At 55.2% G+C, this 20247-nt stretch overlaps 1 protein-coding gene across 3 annotated transcripts in view; it reads right to left on the bottom strand.

Moving 5' to 3' along the window:
* Positions 1-20247, bottom strand: part of SCUBE3 (signal peptide, CUB domain and EGF like domain containing 3) — a 36632-nt gene that overhangs the window by 6209 nt on the left and 10176 nt on the right. The window contains exons 2-22 of one of the 3 annotated variants that reach the window (XM_019738754.3): positions 17637-17759; positions 16516-16641; positions 13740-13874; positions 12691-12816; positions 12413-12529; positions 10369-10416; positions 7958-8074; positions 6183-6305; positions 5573-5689; positions 4972-5097; positions 4569-4685; positions 4323-4427; positions 3924-4040; positions 3430-3588; positions 2984-3199; positions 2467-2628; positions 2095-2262; positions 1432-1593; positions 817-1014; positions 212-364; positions 8-87 (exon numbers count right to left, since the gene is read on the bottom strand). In XM_019738754.3, the coding sequence (XP_019594313.2) occupies positions 8-87; positions 212-364; positions 817-1014; positions 1432-1593; positions 2095-2262; positions 2467-2628; positions 2984-3199; positions 3430-3588; positions 3924-4040; positions 4323-4427; positions 4569-4685; positions 4972-5097; positions 5573-5689; positions 6183-6305; positions 7958-8074; positions 10369-10416; positions 12413-12529; positions 12691-12816; positions 13740-13874; positions 16516-16641; positions 17637-17759 (2795 nt within the window). The remainder of the gene's footprint in view (positions 1-7; positions 88-211; positions 365-816; positions 1015-1431; positions 1594-2094; positions 2263-2466; positions 2629-2983; positions 3200-3429; positions 3589-3923; positions 4041-4322; positions 4428-4568; positions 4686-4971; positions 5098-5572; positions 5690-6182; positions 6306-7957; positions 8075-10368; positions 10417-12412; positions 12530-12690; positions 12817-13739; positions 13875-16515; positions 16642-17636; positions 17760-20247) is intronic. The other 2 variants (XM_019738755.3, XM_019738756.3) reach the window with 2 other exon arrangements.

Here is a 20247-nt window from a genome sequence, read left to right on the forward strand (position 1 = left end):
CACTTGCCTTTAAAATCTCCTGGTGGTTTTCAGATGCATAGAGTCGGCCATCTCGCACAATGTCTTCCACCAGCTGCTCATAGTCCTCTGCAAGGTCAAGCAAGGGGAGGGCTTGGAGTGGGGACGCTTCTGCTCCTCTCCCGGCCTCCTAAGGCCCTGAGTGAGCCAGCCCCTGCTCGCCCGCCTCCCCGGCTCTCCTGCCCCTGCTCACCGTCATAGGTAACATAGGGGATCTGGAAGCCACGGGCGCTGTTGGCCTCGCTCGTCTTGAAGTTGATCCAGAGCTTCCGGGAGCGGGCTGTGAAGGCAATGGGGCGCTCGTAGGTCTGGCAGGTCTCGTAGGTGGTGATGGAGGATGGAGAGGCTGCGAAGGCAAGCAGCAGGTCAGGACAGGCGGGCAGGTGACCCAAGCCCTCCTGCATGAGGGCTGTGGGGGTGATGGCGCCGAAGGAGGCTCGCCCCCACCCACACCACACAACACTGTCTTCCCCTGCCCTCGCTCGGTGCACAACTCCTCTCGGACATCCAGGCACCCGCAGTGTAAGAAATCTGACATGGACATGAATGGAGCGGCAATAATGCTAGAATCGGAAAGCGACACCTGCAGCGCGGCTGGAGTTCTAGTCCCCGAGCCGGCGTTCCTAACTGCTGTCCACGTCCACGGGCCGGCACTGCCGTTTCCCCCACTGGCTACCCCCCACCCAAGGCCTCCCTCCTCACGCCCCACCTCTTCCCGTCCCGCTCTCCCTCCCTCCCTCCCTCGCTCCCAGCCACACTTGGACTGCCCTTCCCGGGCCCAGCCCTGCAGCCACCCACAGTTCTTTCTCATGACCAGGACGTCCCCACACTCGTCCTCGGACGGCAGGAAGATCTCGGGCACCACGATGAGGATCTTGCGCTTGGGGGGGGGGTTGATGTTCCAGACGCACTCCACGCCGGCGGGGTAGTTGCCTGGGTAGTTGGGGGACTCGATGTAGCCCGTGAACTCACCCAGCTCCCCACCGCACTGCCGATCTGCAGCCAAGCGCCATGGACAAAGCAAGAAAGAGAAAGCAAGTCAGTGGGGAAACGGGCGGCAAACTGAAGAGTTTGAAGTGGAAATCAGACTCACGGAGGGAGTCCCCTTCCTAGCCCGTCATCTCTTCTCCAAGTTCCGGGTCCACCTTCCTTCCTGCTCTTTTAGTACCTTTTCATCTCAACTCACCTGTCTCTGCCTCCCCGTTACCCTGTCTCCAGGGAGAGGGAGCTACAGGGCCCAGCCCAGAAACCGGTCCTGAGACTGAGTGGGCTGGGGAGCGACAGAGGGTGGGACTTCCCTGCCCATCCACGTCCCAGCCCGCTCCCTGATGGCTTAACCCCCCCACACGCTTCTTCCTGTGCCCCTTGCTCCCAGGCTCTAGCCCCTTTTCCCCAGCCTGGCCTGCCACGTACTCTTGCACTGGGCCACACTGGTGGAGCCATCGAAGTCAGTGCTTGTGTTTCCTGGACAGCGGGTACAGAAGTTCTGGCGGAAGTCGGGCTGATAGGACCCCATGGCACAGCGGATGCAGCGATGGGTACTGGTGTTGTAGTAGTGCCCAGGGGAACACTGGACTGCAGACAAGGGGAGGCGGGAGTTAAGATGGCGGCACAGGGAGCTCTGGGCACAGGGTGGGCGGCACACATGCACCCTGGACACTCCGGCGGCTGGAAGTTCCTTCCAGGGTGCCAGCCTTTCCTAGCCAGGCCACAATTTAAGCCCAGGGAAAAACAAACTTGACAGAGTGGTTGGCAGTCCTTTTCTTTCAGGAACTGAGTACAGTGCAAACCTGTACAAAAACTCAGTAGTAGTATTGAGGGGAATGTTCCCCCAGCTCTCTGAAGCAGAAGGTAATTGGGGCTGCTCTTTATTCCCCAGTTCCCAGGCCGTGGCTTATGGAGGGTCAGCGTGGGTCCTGGGAGCAGGGTGGTGTGGTTGGTCAGGCAGCTGGGCCTTTCCTGGTTTGGGGAAGATGGTAGGACAACAAACTTGGGTCTGCTCTGGGGGTTTGGAGAGTTTTTTTGGGATGTAGTTGGGGTCGGAATGTCACCTGATGGGGTGAGTAGACCACTCACCTTTGGTGTCACAGTCTTGGAAGGAGATGGCCCCCTCGTGCTTGGTGGTAAGGCCCCCACCACAAGGGAAGCACAGAGTCCGTCCCGCTTCAGGTTGGTAGGTGCCACGTGGGCATGGCTGGCAGGGCTTGAACCCATCTACAGAGTGTTGGCCAGGCGAGCACTGACCTGCAATGAACCAAGGGCCGAACTCTGATGGGGGTGGTCCTGGTTGTCCCTTTGGGGTCACCCAGTCTCAGGGACAGAGGCACACAAACAGGACGTTGACTAGGAGAGTGGCCTGGAGCCTGGGCCTGCCCTTGGGAAATCCCATGCCCACGGGCATCCCAGTGCCCACCCTACCCCACTCTGCATTGTTTGTTCCCCTGGCACCTGCACACGTGGTGACGTTGGTGGCTCCAAGAGGCCCGTGTGCATCACTCCCAGGGCAAAGGTCGCAGGAGAGCTGCCCTTCTCTCTCCTGGAAGGTGCCCGCTGGGCATGGCACACACTGCTCCGTCTGGCCGTGGTAATACGTTCCCTGCGGGCAGCTGACTGAGGGAGAGTCGGCCGCGCTAGCCACCCACCCCCCCTATTTCCCACCACCCAGGCCTGGGACTCCCTTTCCCGCTCCCCCAGATTCATGGAGAATCTCTGTATCTGGAAACAGACAGAAGCCTACTTGGGAGAATCAGAGGCCAACGCCATGTTCAGGACGATTGGTGGCCCCACCTGTTGTCCTTCTAGATTTTAGTCTGGGACCAGGGAGGGGCGGATGATGGGCAGGAGGGTCTTGGCTGCCTCACAATTTGAGAGATGCCACTGAGGCCGCAAAGCATACTGCTCTGAGCTAGGCCCAAGCGGGCCTTCCCTCTCCCGTGCTCCCCTGTGTCCCAGCAAGCTGCCTTACCACACTTGGCCCCAGTGCGCTGCTGCCCAGGTCTACAGGCCTCCACCAGCTCGGCTCGCTCCCCAGCTACCGGGCCCGGCTTGTGGGCCAGCTCATAATCAAGGCCTGCCAGGCGCAGGAGGAAGCGGTCCTGGTTAATGGACTTTCTAAGCATCTTCAGGGATCCTTTCAGCCTCCGTTCCATCCGCTGTCGGAGGCAGGGTAGCGCACAGCCAGCTGGTAGTGGATGGTGGTATGAGTCATGGAAGGAAGAGAAAGGAAAAGTGACTATGAGCAGGGGGGAAAGTGAGCAAAGATAGGAGGTAAGAGGGACTGGCTCTGGGCTTGGCATTAGGCAGGTCTGCCCTTAGTACAGACTCCGCCCCTTCCCTTGCCGTTGAGACTTGTGGTTCCCCTACCTGTGCCTTCCCTTTCCACCCTCCTTCCAACAGCGCCCCTAGTCCCACCTGTGGTTTCTTCGGCTCTGACCTCTGCCTCCAGTTCCAGGGTGAGCCGAGTGACCTCCTTGCCTGGAGGGGTCCGGGCCCGCCGGCCCTTGCCCTTCCGAGAGGAGTCACACTTGAGGTGGATGAAGGTCACCTGGCAGTCAGAGCAGGGGGCACCACCTGGGGGAGAGGCCTTGTCAACCCCAGGGACACCTCCTGGGGACAGGGAAAGTTCTTACTCCTAGCTGTCACTTTTCCACCCCAACCCAGACAGACCTCAGCAGGTCTCTGATTGTAACTATCTCAGTTCTCTTTTAGTCTAGGATATGAATGAGTGGGTGTGGGGGGTACCCTAGGACTTCTTGGGCTCTGTGCCTGCCACTGCTTTTGCCCCTGCTCTTCCCAGAGTTCAGGGTGCCAGTGGGGTTTTGGAGATCTCGCTAAGCAGAGGAGCTGAGAGGTGGGAAAGGTTAGATGGCCAGACATCCCGATGGAGGGGGGTCCCCAGTCCAGACCTGGCCCCAGCATTCTGCCGGCCTCCTCCACTTTGCCTTTGTTTCGCAGGTGCAAACGGCACTTGGCGTCCTTGATCTTGAAGGAGGCCCGCTGTTTAACGGACAGCACTGCAGCCTCTAGAGGGATGGTAGAAGCTCAGCACAGCCTGGGGGCCCCCTGGGGGTGAGGGCTGCTGTGGAGGGTGTTGAGAAGCTGGGCAATAAGCCAGCGCTTGGCTGGAGGAGAGGGATTACGAAAGTCAAGGGAAGCAGATGTTAGTGGCAGAGGGAGCAAGGCGGCAGCGCTAGAGAAAAGGAGGAGATCCAGAAAGGAGTAAGGCCAGGGGGTTAAGGAAGAAGAGAGACAGGAGCCAATAAGCAAAAGAGTAGGTGGGAACGGGCCTCCGGGCGGGCACTCACCATGGCAGTGGTTGGAGTTTGTGCTGTTCCCGGTGTGGCCAGCTCGGGCTGGAGTGGCTCTGGGGCTGGGGGTGCCACAGCTGACCGTGAAGCCGTTTTCAGACTCTGAGACAAGGGGGCTGTCACAGCTCTGACCTGCCCCCCACAGCCCCCACCACCGGTTCATGACTCTGAGGGGAGCCGAGGAGCTGCCCCAACAGCCAGCCTTTCCTCCCCACCAGCCCTCCAGCAACCTCTTCTACGTACCGGGCAAAAACCGGGCGCGGGAGGGGCAGGTCAGGGCACAGGTGTCCTTCTTGCCAGACCGGTTGCAGCTGAGCATGGCTTTCGAGGCACCAGGACCGCCCTGACACTTTGCCGGCTCTGAGAAGGGGAGAGAAGCCTGAGGAGGAGAGGGCCTTCCTCTCCCACCCTCTCCCTCAGTCGGGTAATTGGGACAAAGAGAATTAGCTACATGAAGAATTGTAATTGTACACAGAGACTAGTGAAAGTATGAAGAGATTATTTACTGGAAACTTCATGTCTCTAACTCAAATGGCTATATTCTTCCCCCTGTATTACCTAACGCTTGGTCAGTATAGAACTCCTTACTTTCCAGGACCCCCCAAAACTCCAGTGCCGGCGGTGGCCAGCAGAGGGCGCTGCCCACCTGTGCAATCCTTGCCATTCCAGTGGAGCCGGCCCTGGCCTGCTGGGCAGGTACACTGGTAGCTGCCAGGTGTGTTGATGCAGCCGAAGCGGCAACCTCCCCGATTGATGCTGCACTCATCCACGTCTGGGGGAAGGAGCGGGGAGACACAGACAAACAATGGTGGGGGAGCAGAAGGAGCCAGGGAGTGGGCAGTGAGTGAAGCCCTTGGGTCCAAGATGACTACCGGCCTGAGAAAAGCCCAAACCGAAGACCTTCCCTTATCTCTGGCCACAGTCAAAAGGACGACTGAGAAGGGGCCAAGCTGATGAGCCTTCTCAAGCCTGCCACTCCTACCTCCCAGCGGGGCTGTAGTTTGGGAGCTAAGGATGGGAGTCAAGCGGCAGTGATGGTGGTGGCAGATAAAAGTTTGGTGGCAGGGCGTTGTTCCCTGATACCCGATTCCCAGTTGTCTTCCTCCCATTTCATCACAATGGATGCAGACGTGGCAAGTGTATCTAAAGACTGCCCAAAGCCACAGGCCAACGCAGGGGTTGGTTCAATCGAAGGGTGAGGAGGTGAGAGGGGCTGGGTGGCTGAGGGTGCAGATCTGCTGGCTTACCCCCACAGTGGGTGACACCATAGAGCAGATAGCCATGATGGCAGAGGCACTGGAAGCTTCCCGGCGTGTTGACACATATGTGATCACAGGTTCGATCAAAGGAACACTCGTCTATATCTGGAAGAGCAAGAATGCTAAGTCACTGAATCTGTCTTGGGGAACTTGACCCTGGGACCCCCTTGCTCAGGTGAAGGGCACAAGTGAGGGGCCTTGGCTCTCCCCCTTAAACTGAAAGCCCCTACTCACGGCCCAGCCCTAGGATCAGCAATTCAGCAATGCCCACCCACCCCTGTGCCCCTCCACTCGGAGTCCTTTGCGTCAGGCACTGGGAGATCTGATGCCTGTGGATCAGGCCGACTGCGCATATGTGTGGTTAGGCAGACCCTGCCAAGGATACGCATCGGGGCGAAATCCATCCCGCCCTCCTTGCCACGCCGCCATGTGCCCCAGTGCAGAGCAGGGCCACCAAGAAGGCAGACGTTCGCTCATTTGCAGACCACGCTGCTTATGGAAACTTCCAGTGTCTTGAGTTTCTCAGAGTCTGGCCTGTGTGAAGCTCTCCTGCCCCAAGGACCTCTCCACGGCTGTCTCATCGCCCCCGTCTGCTCACCCTGGCAGTTCCTCTCATTGATGAGCAGCTTATAGCCCTTCTTGCAGCTGCACTCAAAGCTGCCCACTGTGTTGCGGCAAATGTGGTCACAGCCCCCGTTGTTCAAGCGGCACTCGTCTATGTCTGAGGAAGCAGGACAAAGTAGAGGAAATCAAAGGTAAGGCTGAAGGCTGAGGACAAAGAAAGATACAAACTCACTCCATCACAGACGGAAAATCAAGGAGACCCCTGAGCCTGTCCCTTCTGACTCTCTCCCAGCTCTGTTTCTTCCCTCTTCAGGGATCTGTGCCATTAGTAACACCTTTCCTCAGACAGTCTTCTCAGAAGGGGACATGTGGGAACCAGTCAGGCCCCCCCGGGGGGGGGGGGTTGCCTAAAGCAGGAAGTAAGTGGGCATTTGACCTACAGGGCTAGTCCTGTCCTTTACTCTGCTGCTGCTGGCCCTTCCCCCAAAAGGCTGGTGGAGAGGGTTTATCCCTTTCCTGCTCCCCATTCCTGCCTGTCACAGGAGCCCAGGAGGGCGGGTGAGGAGGTGGCACAGAGACCTGGAGATTCAAGGGAGCAGCCCTTCAGAGAGGAGAAGCTGGGAGATAGGCCAGGCAGGGAGGACCTCCAGAAGAGCCAGTGAGGCTGGGTAGCTGATGGGGGAGGGGTGTGGGCCAGGCAGGGGGCTGGACTGGGAGAGGTCTGGAGAGACTCAGGCCTGAGGCAGCTTTCAGCACTAGGAAGGGAAGGGGGGGCGGGGGTGAGCGGCTTCCTTCCTGAGGTCAAGTTCCCCAAGCTGGTGGCAGACAGGACGCAGGCTACGCACCCCTACTTGGGGGAGGGGCAGGGAGGGCAGCCTTCCACTTCGCTCTTAGCATACCTGTCAACAGCCCTTCCCAGCAGGGAACCTCTCAACTCTGCTGTCTGACCTGCTGCCCCAGCCCTCCCCGTCCTCTCTGCCAGCTGTTGGGCCAAAAGACACAAAGAATGAGCCCATACCTTCCAGTCCCTACTCCTTATGACCAGGGAATCATTTTCAGTTTGGTTACCCTCCCTTGCCCTCCCCTCCTTTCCCTCCCCTCCCTCACTTTCCCCCTAGACCTGGCTAATTAAAAGAGGGGCAATACAATGGACTGTGTGGGAAATTATACCATATTAATGGCTAACACCAAGTGTTTATCATTTGTCAGGCACTGTTCTAAGTACTTTATAATTTATATATAACTCATTTAATCCTCACATTTGGCAAGCACCACTACTGTGGTGAAACTGAGGCACAGAGATACTAAGTAACTTGCCCAGAATCACAGAGCTAGTAAGAGGTGGAGCTGGGATCTGAACCCTGGTAGCCAGGCTCCAGCATCAGCACTCCCAACTGCTACCCTATTCTGCCTCTCTGACTGGTACTGTCTTTTCAAAGGGAAGGTCTTGGGAATGTGGGTTAAGAAGGCTATGGAATACACTTGTGACCTTGTGTACACACAGGGCTCAAATATCCTTCTAGACCCAGAGACAAATGTAAATGGCATGTTCATTAACCAAGAGGGTTAGGGACCTGTATGGGATAGGAATGAAAGTAGGGAAAATAAGACAGTGTAAGACAGGGGACTCTAAGGAACTGGCCAGACTTTTGTGCCCCTTGAACTGAGATGGGAAAGGTGGACAGAAGACAAGCCCGAGTTCTGTCCTCAGTTCTGTCTAATCGGGACAGCTTCCCGGGGGTGGAGGAGGTGTGGTCCCGGGCCAGGTACCCCGTCTCCCCCGCCAACCCCTTCCCCTCCCGCCCTTACCTTTACAGGTCTTCCTGTCTGGCTGCAGCATGAAGCCCACGGGGCAGCTGCAGTGGACGCCCGTGGCTGCGTCGTGGCACTTGCTGTCACAGCCCCCGTTGTTGACAGCACAGGTCTCTGTGTAGGAGGGAGGCGGGGGACGGTAACCAGGTTATGGGCCTGGAGGAGTCCCGACCTGTAGGGTAGCTGGGCGCACAGCACAGAGGCTGAGGGAAGGCCTCAGCTGCCTCCCGGCACTTCAGAAGGAGCGTCAGGCCGGGCTCCCAGCCCCCATCCCCTCACAGTGCAGCCAAGCAGTCCACTTCCCTGCCCCCTACTTGATTGAAACAAGGTGGACAGCAGTGAGGCAGGTACAAGCCAGAGCTGTCAGGCAGGAATGTGCTGAGGGGGTGGAGGCGGTGGAGAGGGGAGGGCGCGGGGAGGATGGGAGTCACGGCTGCCAGGGAGCAAGGAGGGACAGACAGCAGTTCCCGCCTCTTTCCAGCCCCCCATCTCTGGTGGGTGGGGGGATCCTGGTGGGACAATCTCGGGAGGAGTGAGCGTGGCGATTCCTAAGACGGCGAGGGATGGCCATCAATTCCTCTTCCTCCCTGCCCAGCTGTCTTAAGAAAGATCCCCGATCCAGGATGGACTGCTCGTCCTCAGAGGACACAGCACATACTCAGTCATTTCCCGGCCCCTTCCAGGCCACCTCCAGCTCCTCCTGAGCCTTCCTTTCAGTACCAGATGGAGATAAATAAGCTGGCTGTTCTGTTGCTTTACTTTCCTAACGGGGAGATTGGTCCTGGGAGGGGGGAGGACGGGGGGCAAAAGAAGAAGGATCAGAGAAGGAAGGGTGTAAGAAGGTAGGTGAAACAGAACCTCAGAACTAAGTCTCTTCTGTTGCTCCCTCTCCTGACCAGTAATGTTCCTTCCCTTTGCCGGTAAATGTTCCCTTTGCCTAGAGATCAGAGAAGTAGGGTGTGGATGGGTCACTCCCTATTTTCTGAATTCAGAGCAGGAGAAAACCATGTTTAAACTGCAGCTGAGGAGTGTCAGGTGAACCCAGGGAAAAACCATCAGCTCAAGAGGAGGAGGCAAGGGACATCCTCCAAGCATCTAGAGTTCTCCCACTAGAGACAAAATCCCAAGGCCGCCACTAGGGAAGAGAGGAGAGATGTTCTAACAGTTAGGGCAACGGACTGAGAAAGGCACCAGCCAGTACTATCATCTGGAATGTCTGATTCCGAAAACTCCAGCCCAACGCTTGTCACTGAGGAGACCAGCAAGGCAAGGGCAACAGAAGAAAGGCCAGCTCTGCCTCTGGGTCCCTGCTCACATCCGGGTCCTGAAATGCCCAGGTTTGGGAGCAGCCACCGTGGGATCTCCTATGTGCCACTCCCACCTCAGTCTCCTGAGGTTCCCTCAGACCTGGGAAGGAATCTGGGCTGGGAGGGAACTTTGAGTTCAGGCTCCAGCCCAGCCGTTCTTAGCATAAGAAGAGGTCCGCCAAGCCCTGGAGCAGGGAGAAGGGAACCGAGATCCTGTGCCAAGTTTAGGTAGATTCTGAGGGATCCAGGATGGGGGCAGCAGAGCTGGCACAGTGTCCATCCCAGCTTGGACAGAAGGCTGGGCATAGCTGCCCGCCCATATAGCACAACGCTCTCCAGGGCAGAGTTGGGGCAGCAGGATGGCATGGCCTCAACTTTCTTCTTCAGGTCACAGTATTAAAACTATAAGTTACTCTGCTTACTTTGTGCCAGGAGCTTCCTAGATGCTCTGTACCCACTATCTCAATCACAGCAACCCTAAGGGAGGATCGTCCTGCCCATTTTACAGAAGAGGAAACTGAGGATCAGAGAGGACAGTAGCTTGCTTGAGGTCATACAGTTAGAACGTGGCAGAGCCAGAAGTCAAACTCAGCTCTGTCTGAACTCAAATGTCATGCTCTACACCATGATGGTGGGAGAGAGGAGTGAGTGACGCTGGGAATGTGAGCTAATATGGGTAAGAAGCCCAACGAGGGGATGGCATCTAACCCTACCCCACCACTATCTCAGGTGGCCCAGTGGACACGATGGGTAAGGTGGAGCTGGCTGGGTCTTGAGCTGTGCAGAGGCAGAGAGAGGGAGGGAGGCAGATGGTTGGGAAGGGGTGAGGTGTTAGAGGGTGGGTGAGGGAGACGGTGGAAGGAGCGAGCAGCAGAGGAGATGACAGGATCAGAGACAAAATCAACATGAAGGTTCCTGGGCCCGCTCTTTGGGACTCAGGAGACACTCAGTGGGCCCAGTACCCAGGCTGCCAGGGGAGCCCTGCTGGCAGGCTAGAGCCCAGTCAGGGTCCAGTGGGCATGCGGTTAGTGGGAGGCCCCATGTGTTAGCCCTTCCCCTAGCAAGCCAGTGAGAGCAAGTGGAGAGAGCAGACATATTTACCATTAGAAACGGCCTGAGGGGGGATGTGCTGCTCTAGCCGCCTTTCCCCTGTTTGACATTGTAAAAAAGCTGTTTAGATGTGGGCAGGAGCCACTGAGGCCCACCGTGCCCGGCCCTTCCCCCGGCCCTCCCCCACCCTGCAGGCCCAAACCACTAGCCCCACAGGAAGAGCCCTGAGACTCCAAAACTGCACTCCCCAGCCTTCTCCTGCCTGGTGTCCTCAAAGAAGCTGGGGTCCTACCAAATGACTGATGGGAAACTGAGTCTCAGAAAGGGGCAATCATAGGCCCAGTACCACTCAGCATGCCAGAGGCAGAGCTGTGATCCAACCTCAAGTCTTAGAAGCTGCCAAATCCCAAAGGGTGCCCATCCTGTCCGCTAAACTACATTGCACTCCGTCTCCCCGCTAAATCTGAATATCCTGATGGCCCCGAGCCATGGCGTTTCCTCCTACCAGGGCTGGGGAGGAAAATGAGATGCAGGGCAAGGTAAAATCAGTTCTATGGGAGAAGAGGGAGAGGAACCCGGAAAGAATACAGCTGTGAACCTTCCAACAGCCTCTTTGCTCTCGTCTACCTCCCTTGGCAGTGGCCTCGAAGGCAGAATGGGTCTTGCTTTAGGGAAGAGCTCAAGCTGAATAGGGGTATTTTCCAAAGCAGCCATGGCCAGGATCATCTGAACAGAAAGAAACCTGAGAGGGACCCTCCCCACATCCACGGGCTTTTCCTCGGGGACTGCATGCAGTCTTTGGGGAGACCCTGGGGACGTGTGAGTGTATCCAGGGAATGGTGGGAGGTTTGGGAAGCAGAATTAGATTTATGAGGGGAAAATGAAAGGAGCTGGAACAACCAGCCTAGAGAAGGCAACAGGAAGATCTAAAAATGTTCCAAGATCTCTGAAGAGTTAGTTCAGAGGGAAACATGTAGCAGGTGAGATTTTAATTAAAGAACTTTAGAACTGAGTATGCAAGTCTCTGGAACAGGTACCCAAGGGACACCTTTAACAGCCTCATCGGCTGCCCTGTTCTTGTGTCTGGGGGCAAGACTGCTGTCTGCACGGGGGGGGGGGGGGGGGGGGGGGTCTCTGGAGTGAGACAGGGGAGAGTCTGGTTCTTAAGCTGAATGTCATGTCTCTGATAGACACAGAGGGCGTGCATTCAGACCTCCCTCTCCCCGGCATGACGGAGTAGCCCACGAGATGAATGGCCATCCATAAATACTGTGCCCACAGAACAAGCTCGCCCCCTGCCTGGCTCAAGGCACAGTGTCCCCCCTGCCCAAACTCTTCCCTTTCATGTCCCACTCCTCCAAGGGGACGCCTGTCCCATCATCTTTCTCAGCACTCTGTGAGCACACAGTAATGGGCCTTCATGAAAGACCTAAAGACTTAGGGAATTAGGAATTAAACTCATCTATGGTACCTGAAGATATGTGAGGTAAGGCTTAGGAAATCAGGAGGAGAGGAGAGAGAAGGAAATGGGGGGGCTAGGGTGAGGGAGTGGAAGGGGGATTTATAGGAGAGTGAGGAGAGAAAGGATAAAAAGGAAAAAAGATACCTGGAGTCAGGAAACCCCATTTGTCAGTTCAGGGCTGGCTGTTCCAGGAACGAGCACCCTGTCCCACCCTTAGTTCCAGAGTGCGGACAGGGGCTGTGACAGTTCCCATCTCACCACACTAGTCAACCAGGGCCTCTGGTCAGGCTTATTCCTGAATTGCCCCAGCTCTCCTCCCCCGTGTCAACCACAGCCTGGTCAACAAGCACCTCTGCTAATTATTCTCACTTTGGCAACACTTTATCCTGGATAAAGAGGGTGGGGAGGCTGCCTGCAGGGGGCAGTGGAACCAATGGGTGGGGCGGGAGAAGAGGGTCTGGTGAGCCCTTCAGGCCTCAGAGCTGCCCCTCACTAGACCTGGCATTGTGGGTCTTCAGTTCGCTCACTAGCCATCCTGTGCCCAGCACCTGGGCTCCACGTGCTCCCACTCCCCTGGTTCCCAAGGGCCCCCCCCCCCAGAGGTGGACTGAGTTCTCCACTGGCCTCACCCACCGATGCACGTCTTCCCGTCCGTGTGGAGCACAAACTTGACATGGCAGCCGCACCGGGGACCCTGCTCTGTGTCATCGCACGTGTGCTGGCAGCCACCGTTACCATAGTTGCACGTCACTGTGCAAAGAGGGAGGAGTCCTGTCAGCTTGCTTCTGCCTGGGTACCACAGTCTCCGCAGCACGGTTCCCAGCCCCCTGTTCTCCCACCTCCTGCTTCCCAGGCCCCACACCCCTCCTCTGTGTCTCCCTTTCTCCCCACAGCCACCCCGGGTAGCTCACATTTACAGTCCCGCTGGTTCTTGGTGAGCTCGAAGCCAGGGCGGCATTCACAGGCGATGCCGCCTTTGGGAGTCTCCCGGCAAATGTGAGCACAGCCGTGGTTCTTGTTCATGCAGTTCATTCCTTCTAAAAGGGAAGAGGAGCGGGGTGAAACTCTGTTCTTCTGGACGCCTAGAGGAGGGACTAGAAGGGAGAGCTAGGGCCTAGGAAACTGGGAGAACTCCACTGAGGCTGCCATACGGACTGGAGACTGACTCTCCCCTCACAGGCTCCCTGTCCCGCCCACAGAGCTGGGCGCTAAAGAGCAGAGTTCAGAGCTACTCAGCCCCAAATACCTGCATGTCCCCTCTCCTTCCAACAACCAAAAGCTAGTGTCTAATAATTGCCCAGCGCTGTGCTAGGTAGGTACTGGCTGGACTGAGGAAGGACCCATACGTAAGATAAAATACAAGACACAATCTCTTTCTTCAAAGAGTTTACAGTCAAACCCGGAAGAAGATAACGTGATGTGAGTGGGGAGGAATTGGTACACATAATTATCATATGATCTTATTTAACAAATATTTAATAAGCTCCCACTACATGCAGGGCAGTATATTAGGTGCTGCAGATACAAAGATGAATGAAACATAGTCCCTGCCCTCAGAAATGTCACCATCTGGGGGAGGAGCCACAGAAACAGACAACCCCCCCCCCACTATTCCTGCCTGAGATTCCCAGTCCATCCAAGGATAAGGCATGGCGGGGGGGGCCCTCCCAGATCACAGCAGCTTAGAGCTCAGCAGGGTACAATCAATTAGGAATGACCGGGACACAGAGGACGCCCTGTAGTGGCCCTGATCCCACACTGACTCCAACCCCAAATGAATTCTCCCAGACTTTGCTCTGAGACAAAGCGTCTGTCCATGGAGCCCTTAGGATGTGACTGGGTTGAGGGACAAGAGAAGAAGGAGGTGGTGGAGTTGAGAGCGGAGGCTGAGACCTGGGGGGGTACTGAGGGAAAGCTCCGGAGCAGATGGGGAGAAAAGCCTAGGAGCGCATGGGCTGACCTTCTGGCCGCTGGATGCAGGTGTGCTGATTGTCGCTGAGGAAGAAGCCTTCCCGGCAGTGGCACTCATAGCTGCCCATCATGTTGACACAGCTCTGCTGGCAGCCACCATTGCCCTCGGCACACTCGTCCACATCTGTGCAGGACAGTGGGTGGTGAGGCCGTGGGATGCCGACCAGGGTCTAGGCAGTGTCCTGAGACTCTAGCACCGAGAGCTGGGGGCAGTCTGAAGGATCCAGCACACACACCTCCCCCGCGTCCCCAACCCCACGCCCAGCCTGAGACCAGGCAGTTCTCACCCACTGATCACCTCATATTCCACTGCGTCTGAAGAGGCCGCCCTAGGAGGGCAGAGCTGGGGAGCTAACCAGTGGGGAAGGACATTAACATGGCTCCCTTAGGTGAAGACATGTCCCCCCTTTCCCTAACCTATTGAAATTGGGTCTGAGGGCAGAGGGCATCAGCAAAGAAGAGAGCCAGGGGGACACAGAAGGAGATGAGGATGGAGACTGCATGGTGAGAGGAACTGGGGCAGCCGGTTGTGATGAGCAGCCAGGGAATCAGGGAACCTGAGCCAGGGCTCCGTGTGCAGGCACCACTGTGGCCATGGTGTTGAGGTCGGAGGGGCAGGTGGAGAAAGGCAGCGAGCCTCAACTCCTTGCGGGGCAGAGACCATGTCAGTGGACAGGCCACGGCCCTGCCCTCCTTTCCCTCCCTCCATGTCTGGGCTTGCTGCCGTGTTCCCTAGCCTCTCTCCTATTTTGGTTTAACAAAACAAAGTCTGGCAGCTTGGGAGGGAGGGATGGGGGGGCTGCCATGTCACACCCTAATCACCACCCCCAGGTCCCTCCCAGAGCCAAGCTCTTCCTGGAGCTCCCAGTCAGTGCCTTGACTGTCTCTGTGCTACCTACTGCCCTCTCACGTCCGCAGCCCTTCTCAGGTTTCCTCGCCTCGGGAGGCATGAGGGAGAGTGGTCACCAAATGGAACGGCTAGTTCCTGAGGGCTCCATCTGCCCTTCTCTTCCCATCCGCTTTGCTGAGTCCCGAAACCCTGACCTTTCCCCTTCTGGCCAAGGGCCAAGGGGCCCGGATCCAGCAGGCCCCTGCCCGAGAAACGCACCTGTGAGGAAAGCTGAGGAGGTCCGCCTTCGCCTCGTTCCTGTCCCTGCCTCTCTGTTGCTACACTCCCCACTTCTCCCCGTCCCTGTCTTCCCTCTCTCGCCCCATCCTACCTTCTATCCTTCTTTGTTCCCTTCTATTGCAACCTTGTGACTTTGCTATTCTAGTAGCAAAAAGTTCTTCCAATTCTCAGTGGGGAAACTGAGGCCCGCCTGGGGCATGGATGACTTACTCCAAGTTCCCCTAAAAGCCAAAAGTAGAGTTGAGACTTTGAACCCCAACCGTTAGATAGGCCTTGCTGCCCCGGACACCTTCCATACCTACTCATGCTCTTATCCTTCTGGCTGGTTTTACAAGGAAACAAGACTTGATGAGAATTGGGGGCCTAGAGAGGTCAAAAACAACCAAAGAACTCAAAGGCTGATGTTTGAGGTCCTGTAGGCAGCTCACTGTCTTGGTCCAAGAGTCATAGCTTCTCTTTCCAAAGCAGTTCCCAAAGAGGCCCTCACAGGGGACTGGGCAGATGAGAAGTGAGGTCCTTCCCTGGTAGCTGCAGTGGTAAGAGAGGTGGCCAGGGCTGTGGGTAAGGGCCCAGCAGGAATCGGGGTTGAGAGGCCAGGGGCGGGAGTGGAAACCTATAGGCTGGCCCAAGGATGGAATGTGACGGCGTTTAGAGGCAGCTCTGTAGTAAGAAGGCTCTCCTAGGCCAATTGGACCTCAGATAATTGATCTGTTTGGTCAGGTGGAGGGTGGGAGAGCAGCCTAGACTGCTTTTCTGGGCATCATTCCTCTTGCTTCTCTTCCTTTCCTGGTCTTCTGTTCTTCCAGTCTCCTATGTCTGTTTTGGCACCAGAGAGAAAGAATTTGGGGAAGGACCCCTGGGTACACATCACAAATCCTTTTCTACTATGGGCCTTTTCTACTTGGGGGAAAAATCTAACATGGTCCCAGTACATTCAACCAAAGTTGAGTTTAGTTCCCTCTCTGATCCAGTTCTCCTCTCTCTGATCCAGCTCCCAGGTCAAACGAGATCAGGTCAGATTGAGGTCTCAGAAGTAAGGAGAGGGTGAGCGTGGAGACTGCAGAAAGAGCTGGGAGAAAACCAGCCTTTAAGGGTCAAAGGCCCCCAGGGCACAGGGCAGCAGCAGCGGCATGGATAACATTCCTCCTGTTTATTGAGCACCTACGATGTGCTAGGGATGGTACAGGGCTCTTTGTACATGTTCTCATGGGCATTTGCCCAGCAGCCCTTTGAGTGGGATATTACCATCCCCACTTTAGAGATGAAAAAGCTGGGATTCCCAGAGATAGCGAATTTGCCCAAGGCCCCACAGCTGGTGAGCAGCAGAGCCAGAGTCTGTCTGCAGCCAAATCACCTTGCCACCACGCACCACCCCCGGGCTAAACCCACTGCTGTCATCTCCTGGCCCTTGCCCTGGAAGCACTTTCTGGCAGCATCTCCGCTGATGTTTTTCATCCAGCAGCAGGATTATCTCATCCTCAGTGCCCAGTCTTAAAGGGGAGGCTGACCTTGTTCTCTGTTTTGTGGGAATGCAGCTCTTTGGTCACTTTCCTCTCCTTGCCTGGGAAATGGGAAATGCTGAAAACGCCTCCATCGCCACAAAGCACCCCACCCACACCCCCTCTCCCTCACTCACCCAGACAGTTGTGTCCATCGTGTGCCAGGTGGAATCCGTCATAGCAGGTACATCGGTAATTGCCAGGGATGTTGACACAGTCGTGCACACAGCCTGCATTATCCTCTCGTTCACACTCGTCTACATCTGTGGGCGAAGAGGGGCTGAGGCAGCTGCACCCACCTGGATCCCCGCTGTCCTCCCAGGGCGCAGCCTTGCGGTGGTTTTAAGAAATACACCACCGTGTGTGTGTGTGTGTGTGTGTGTGTGTGTGTGTGTGTGTGTGTAGTTACTTCCATACCCTACAAACCATTTTGCATTTCATCTAAACTTATGGCATAAACATTTTCACGTTTGCATCCCGTCTAATTACCACTGTACGTGCTTGCAGAATATCCCACTGCGTTGCTATATCATAATTTGTTAATCCTTTTCTCTATTGTTAGATTTCTGCCATTTATTTCCTTGTCATAAATAATGCATCAGAGAACTTCTCCCATATATTACTTTGTTTCTTTGAATTTCCTTTGAGTAAGTTCCTAAAAGTAAAATTCCTGGGTCAAAGGAGATATATATATATATATATATATATATGCCTTTTAGGATTCCTGCTAGGTATATAAATGGAAAATCACTTTCCAATTTATAATTTCACCTGGAATTAACGAGTGTACCTTGTCCACTGAAATCTTATCAACACTGAAGGTTGTAAATTTAAAATAACATCTCAACGATGCTTTAATTTGTTGCATTGCTTTAATTATGAGGGGAAGATGTGTTTGTTTACAGTATAAATCTCCCCTGGGATAAACTGTCTGTTATCATCCTTAGTGGGCATGGTGTAAGGGTCTACTGATGGAGGTTCCAATGTCAGGGAACCTCAGACCTTCGTCCGCCCACCCAGTCCGGTTTGTCTGGTGGTGAACTCTTCCCACCAGGGCCTCCCTCAGCTGGCCTACATGGTGCCTTCGTGCAAATGAGAAAATGGCGTCCTCTCTGGGAAGAAAGAGTGCCCCCCAACCTCCCTCCCCATGCCAGTGGGGACTGCAGGCCTTAGTGTAATGCAGTGTGGCCACGTGCGGCACTGGCGCGTTTTCTCCTCTCCGCGCCCCCTCTTCTCCAGACGCGCGTCCCCGCCTCACCTTTGCAGTGTTTACCATCCCCCGTGTAGCCGGACTTGCAGATGCACTTGTAGGCCCGTGGGGTGTTCTGGCAGATGGCATCAATGTGGCAGTGGTCAGTCCCCTCCACACACTCATCCACATCTGGCAGGGGCAGAGCGAGTACATGAGACCCTCTGTTGGCGCGTCCCAAACAGTGTCTTGAAGGTAGTTCCCCAACAGCAAAATCCCCTCTCCTCTAAAGTAGAGCAGGGGCCCAACTCCGTAATTTCAGGAATTCAGAAAGAACCCCCACTTCCCTCAAAAATACTAATCCACAATGACAATTAAAATTCCATCATTTGAAACACTCCTCTTTGATTTAAAAACAAACAAAAACCCTGAGACTGGGTAGCACACTTAACTTGATTAGAAATATTCAACTTAATGTGAATTAGTTGACCTTTCTTAGGACCAAACTTAGAGGGAGGGGGAGAAAAAGCACGGGGACAGCGGCCCCTGGGAAACAGGCAGGGTCCGCGCAGCCACTGGTAATTAAAGGAGGAAGGAAGGGAGATGGGACATCTGAGGAATCCTCCTCTGCTTCATGATTTTGCTTGAGACCAGGCCTCCTTCTACTTGCCCACATGGTGCCAAAATCTTTACAGGAAAGAAGTTCCATCCTGGAAAATTTCCCTCGGCCCCTCAACTGTCAGCACCGGGGACCAGGAACTGGCAGGGGCTGGTACCAGCCGCCGCGAGTCTGCTAAGTGCAGCCCTTGGCTCTCCCGCTGACTCAGGCAGGCCCATCCTGCCCACACCCTGAGCGCTTCCATCTAATGGCAGGTGCTCCACTCTCTCCGGGTCCTCACTCTGACATGAGATGCCTCTCACAGCTGTGCCAAAGGAAGAGGCCAGCCAAGATCGAGCCAACAGAGCACAGTTCAGAACGGACAGAGGAACAAGAATCATTTATCGCCTTTGGGCAAAAGACTCCCACTTCTGGGGCAAGGTTGTGGTGCCCCTAAAACTGAACTGAAATAGAGGGAAATGTTTCATTTGGTTGAAAATGATGTGTAAGGTGTTTGTGAAAGGCCGGGGAGGCTCCGAGGTGACTCGGCCCACCCAAAAGGGACACAAGTAAGTAACACGAAACGGGACGTGGCTGTGTCACGAAGACATTAGAGATGAGGTCAGGGGGCCCCGACCCTGGCTGCACATGAGTCAACTCCCCCAGGAGACACCCGAGCACCACCCCAGGGGCTCTGGTCAGCTAGTCCGGCTGGGGCCTGGCCAGCAGTAGTTTCCTAAAGCTCCCAGGTGAATCTAGTATGCAGCCAGATTGACAATCTCTGCTAAAGGGAAGATCACAGGAGAAGACACTATTCTAGCTGTGAACTGGCAAACCCAAGATAGCGTACAAGTAGCAAACTGCAAGTAAAAGAAAGGAGATTTGAAACCAAGACTAACGTCCAGGTGCGATCTGTGGACCGTGGAATTGCCTGGCTTTTGTTAAAATACAGATTCTCTACGGGGGATCAAATATATGGTGATGGAAGGAGAACTGACTCTGGGTGATGAACACACAATGGGATTTATAGATGATGTAATACAGAATTGTACACCTGAAATCTATGTAATTTTACTAACAATTGTCACCCCAATAAATTTTAAAAAAATGCAGATTCTCAGGCCTTACTGCTGACTTATTGAATCCAAATCCTTAGGTAGTTCATGTTTTTTACTGAATGAATGAGTGGACCAGTAATCATTCCAAATGTATAGACACATGCGTCCCAGCTTGAAACAGTTAACTGTCCTCTGCTTTCATATTTCAAGAAGTACTTTGGGAGACAGGACTGAGGAGGTGTCCTAGGGCTAAGAACAGACATGAAATTTGGAAGCGTGCCCCCAAACATCCTGCCTGCAACCTGCAGGCTTCTTCTCAGCGCTGCACTCTCCTCTCCAGCTCTCCTGGCCTCCTGTGCTGCCGTCCAGCAGTCCACCATGGCCGGAATTCACACTTCTCCAGCTCACTCAGGCCCTGCTGTCAAGGTGTCTACCTGCTGGCCCCCCCGGGAAGTCATCCCAAAGTGAGAGAACGGAGAAGAGGGAGCAGGTCAGACTAGTTCATAAGAGAGGCATGAGGGACCTCTGTAGAGAGTGAGAGGTTGCGTGGCGAATCAGTTTGTCCAACTGATGAAGAGAGAACATGGTACTGAGAAATGTACTATCGTAGAAAGAGCCTCCGCTCTGGAACCAGCCAGTCCCAGATTCAAGCCCAGCTCTACGGCTCTCTAGGGAGGTTTTTCTGATTCTTTCACTTCTTTCTCCTTAAAATGGGGACGATGATACCTCCTCATGAGAGGCTGTGAACAGGTGATGAGACAATCTGTGTAAAATAACCTAACCAAGTGTCTGGTAGATCCCCTATGTATGGGAGCTTGAGATGGTAAGTATGAAATCACTGATTCAGACAGCGGACGCTTGGCACTGTGCTGTGTAAGACGGCAGCCTCTAGGCGCATGTGGCTGTTAAATTCAAATTCAGCTCCTCAGTCGTACTAGCCACAGGCCAAGTTCTCAATAGCCACATGTGGCTAACGCCTACCACGGTGGACAGCAGATGGGGACGTTTCCCACATCACGGGAAG

Source organism: Rhinolophus sinicus, chromosome 2 (assembly GCF_057876585.1).
Source record: "Rhinolophus sinicus isolate RSI-liver-muscle chromosome 2, RSI-T2T, whole genome shotgun sequence".
In the NCBI taxonomy this organism is placed as follows: Eukaryota; Metazoa; Chordata; class Mammalia; order Chiroptera; family Rhinolophidae; genus Rhinolophus; species Rhinolophus sinicus.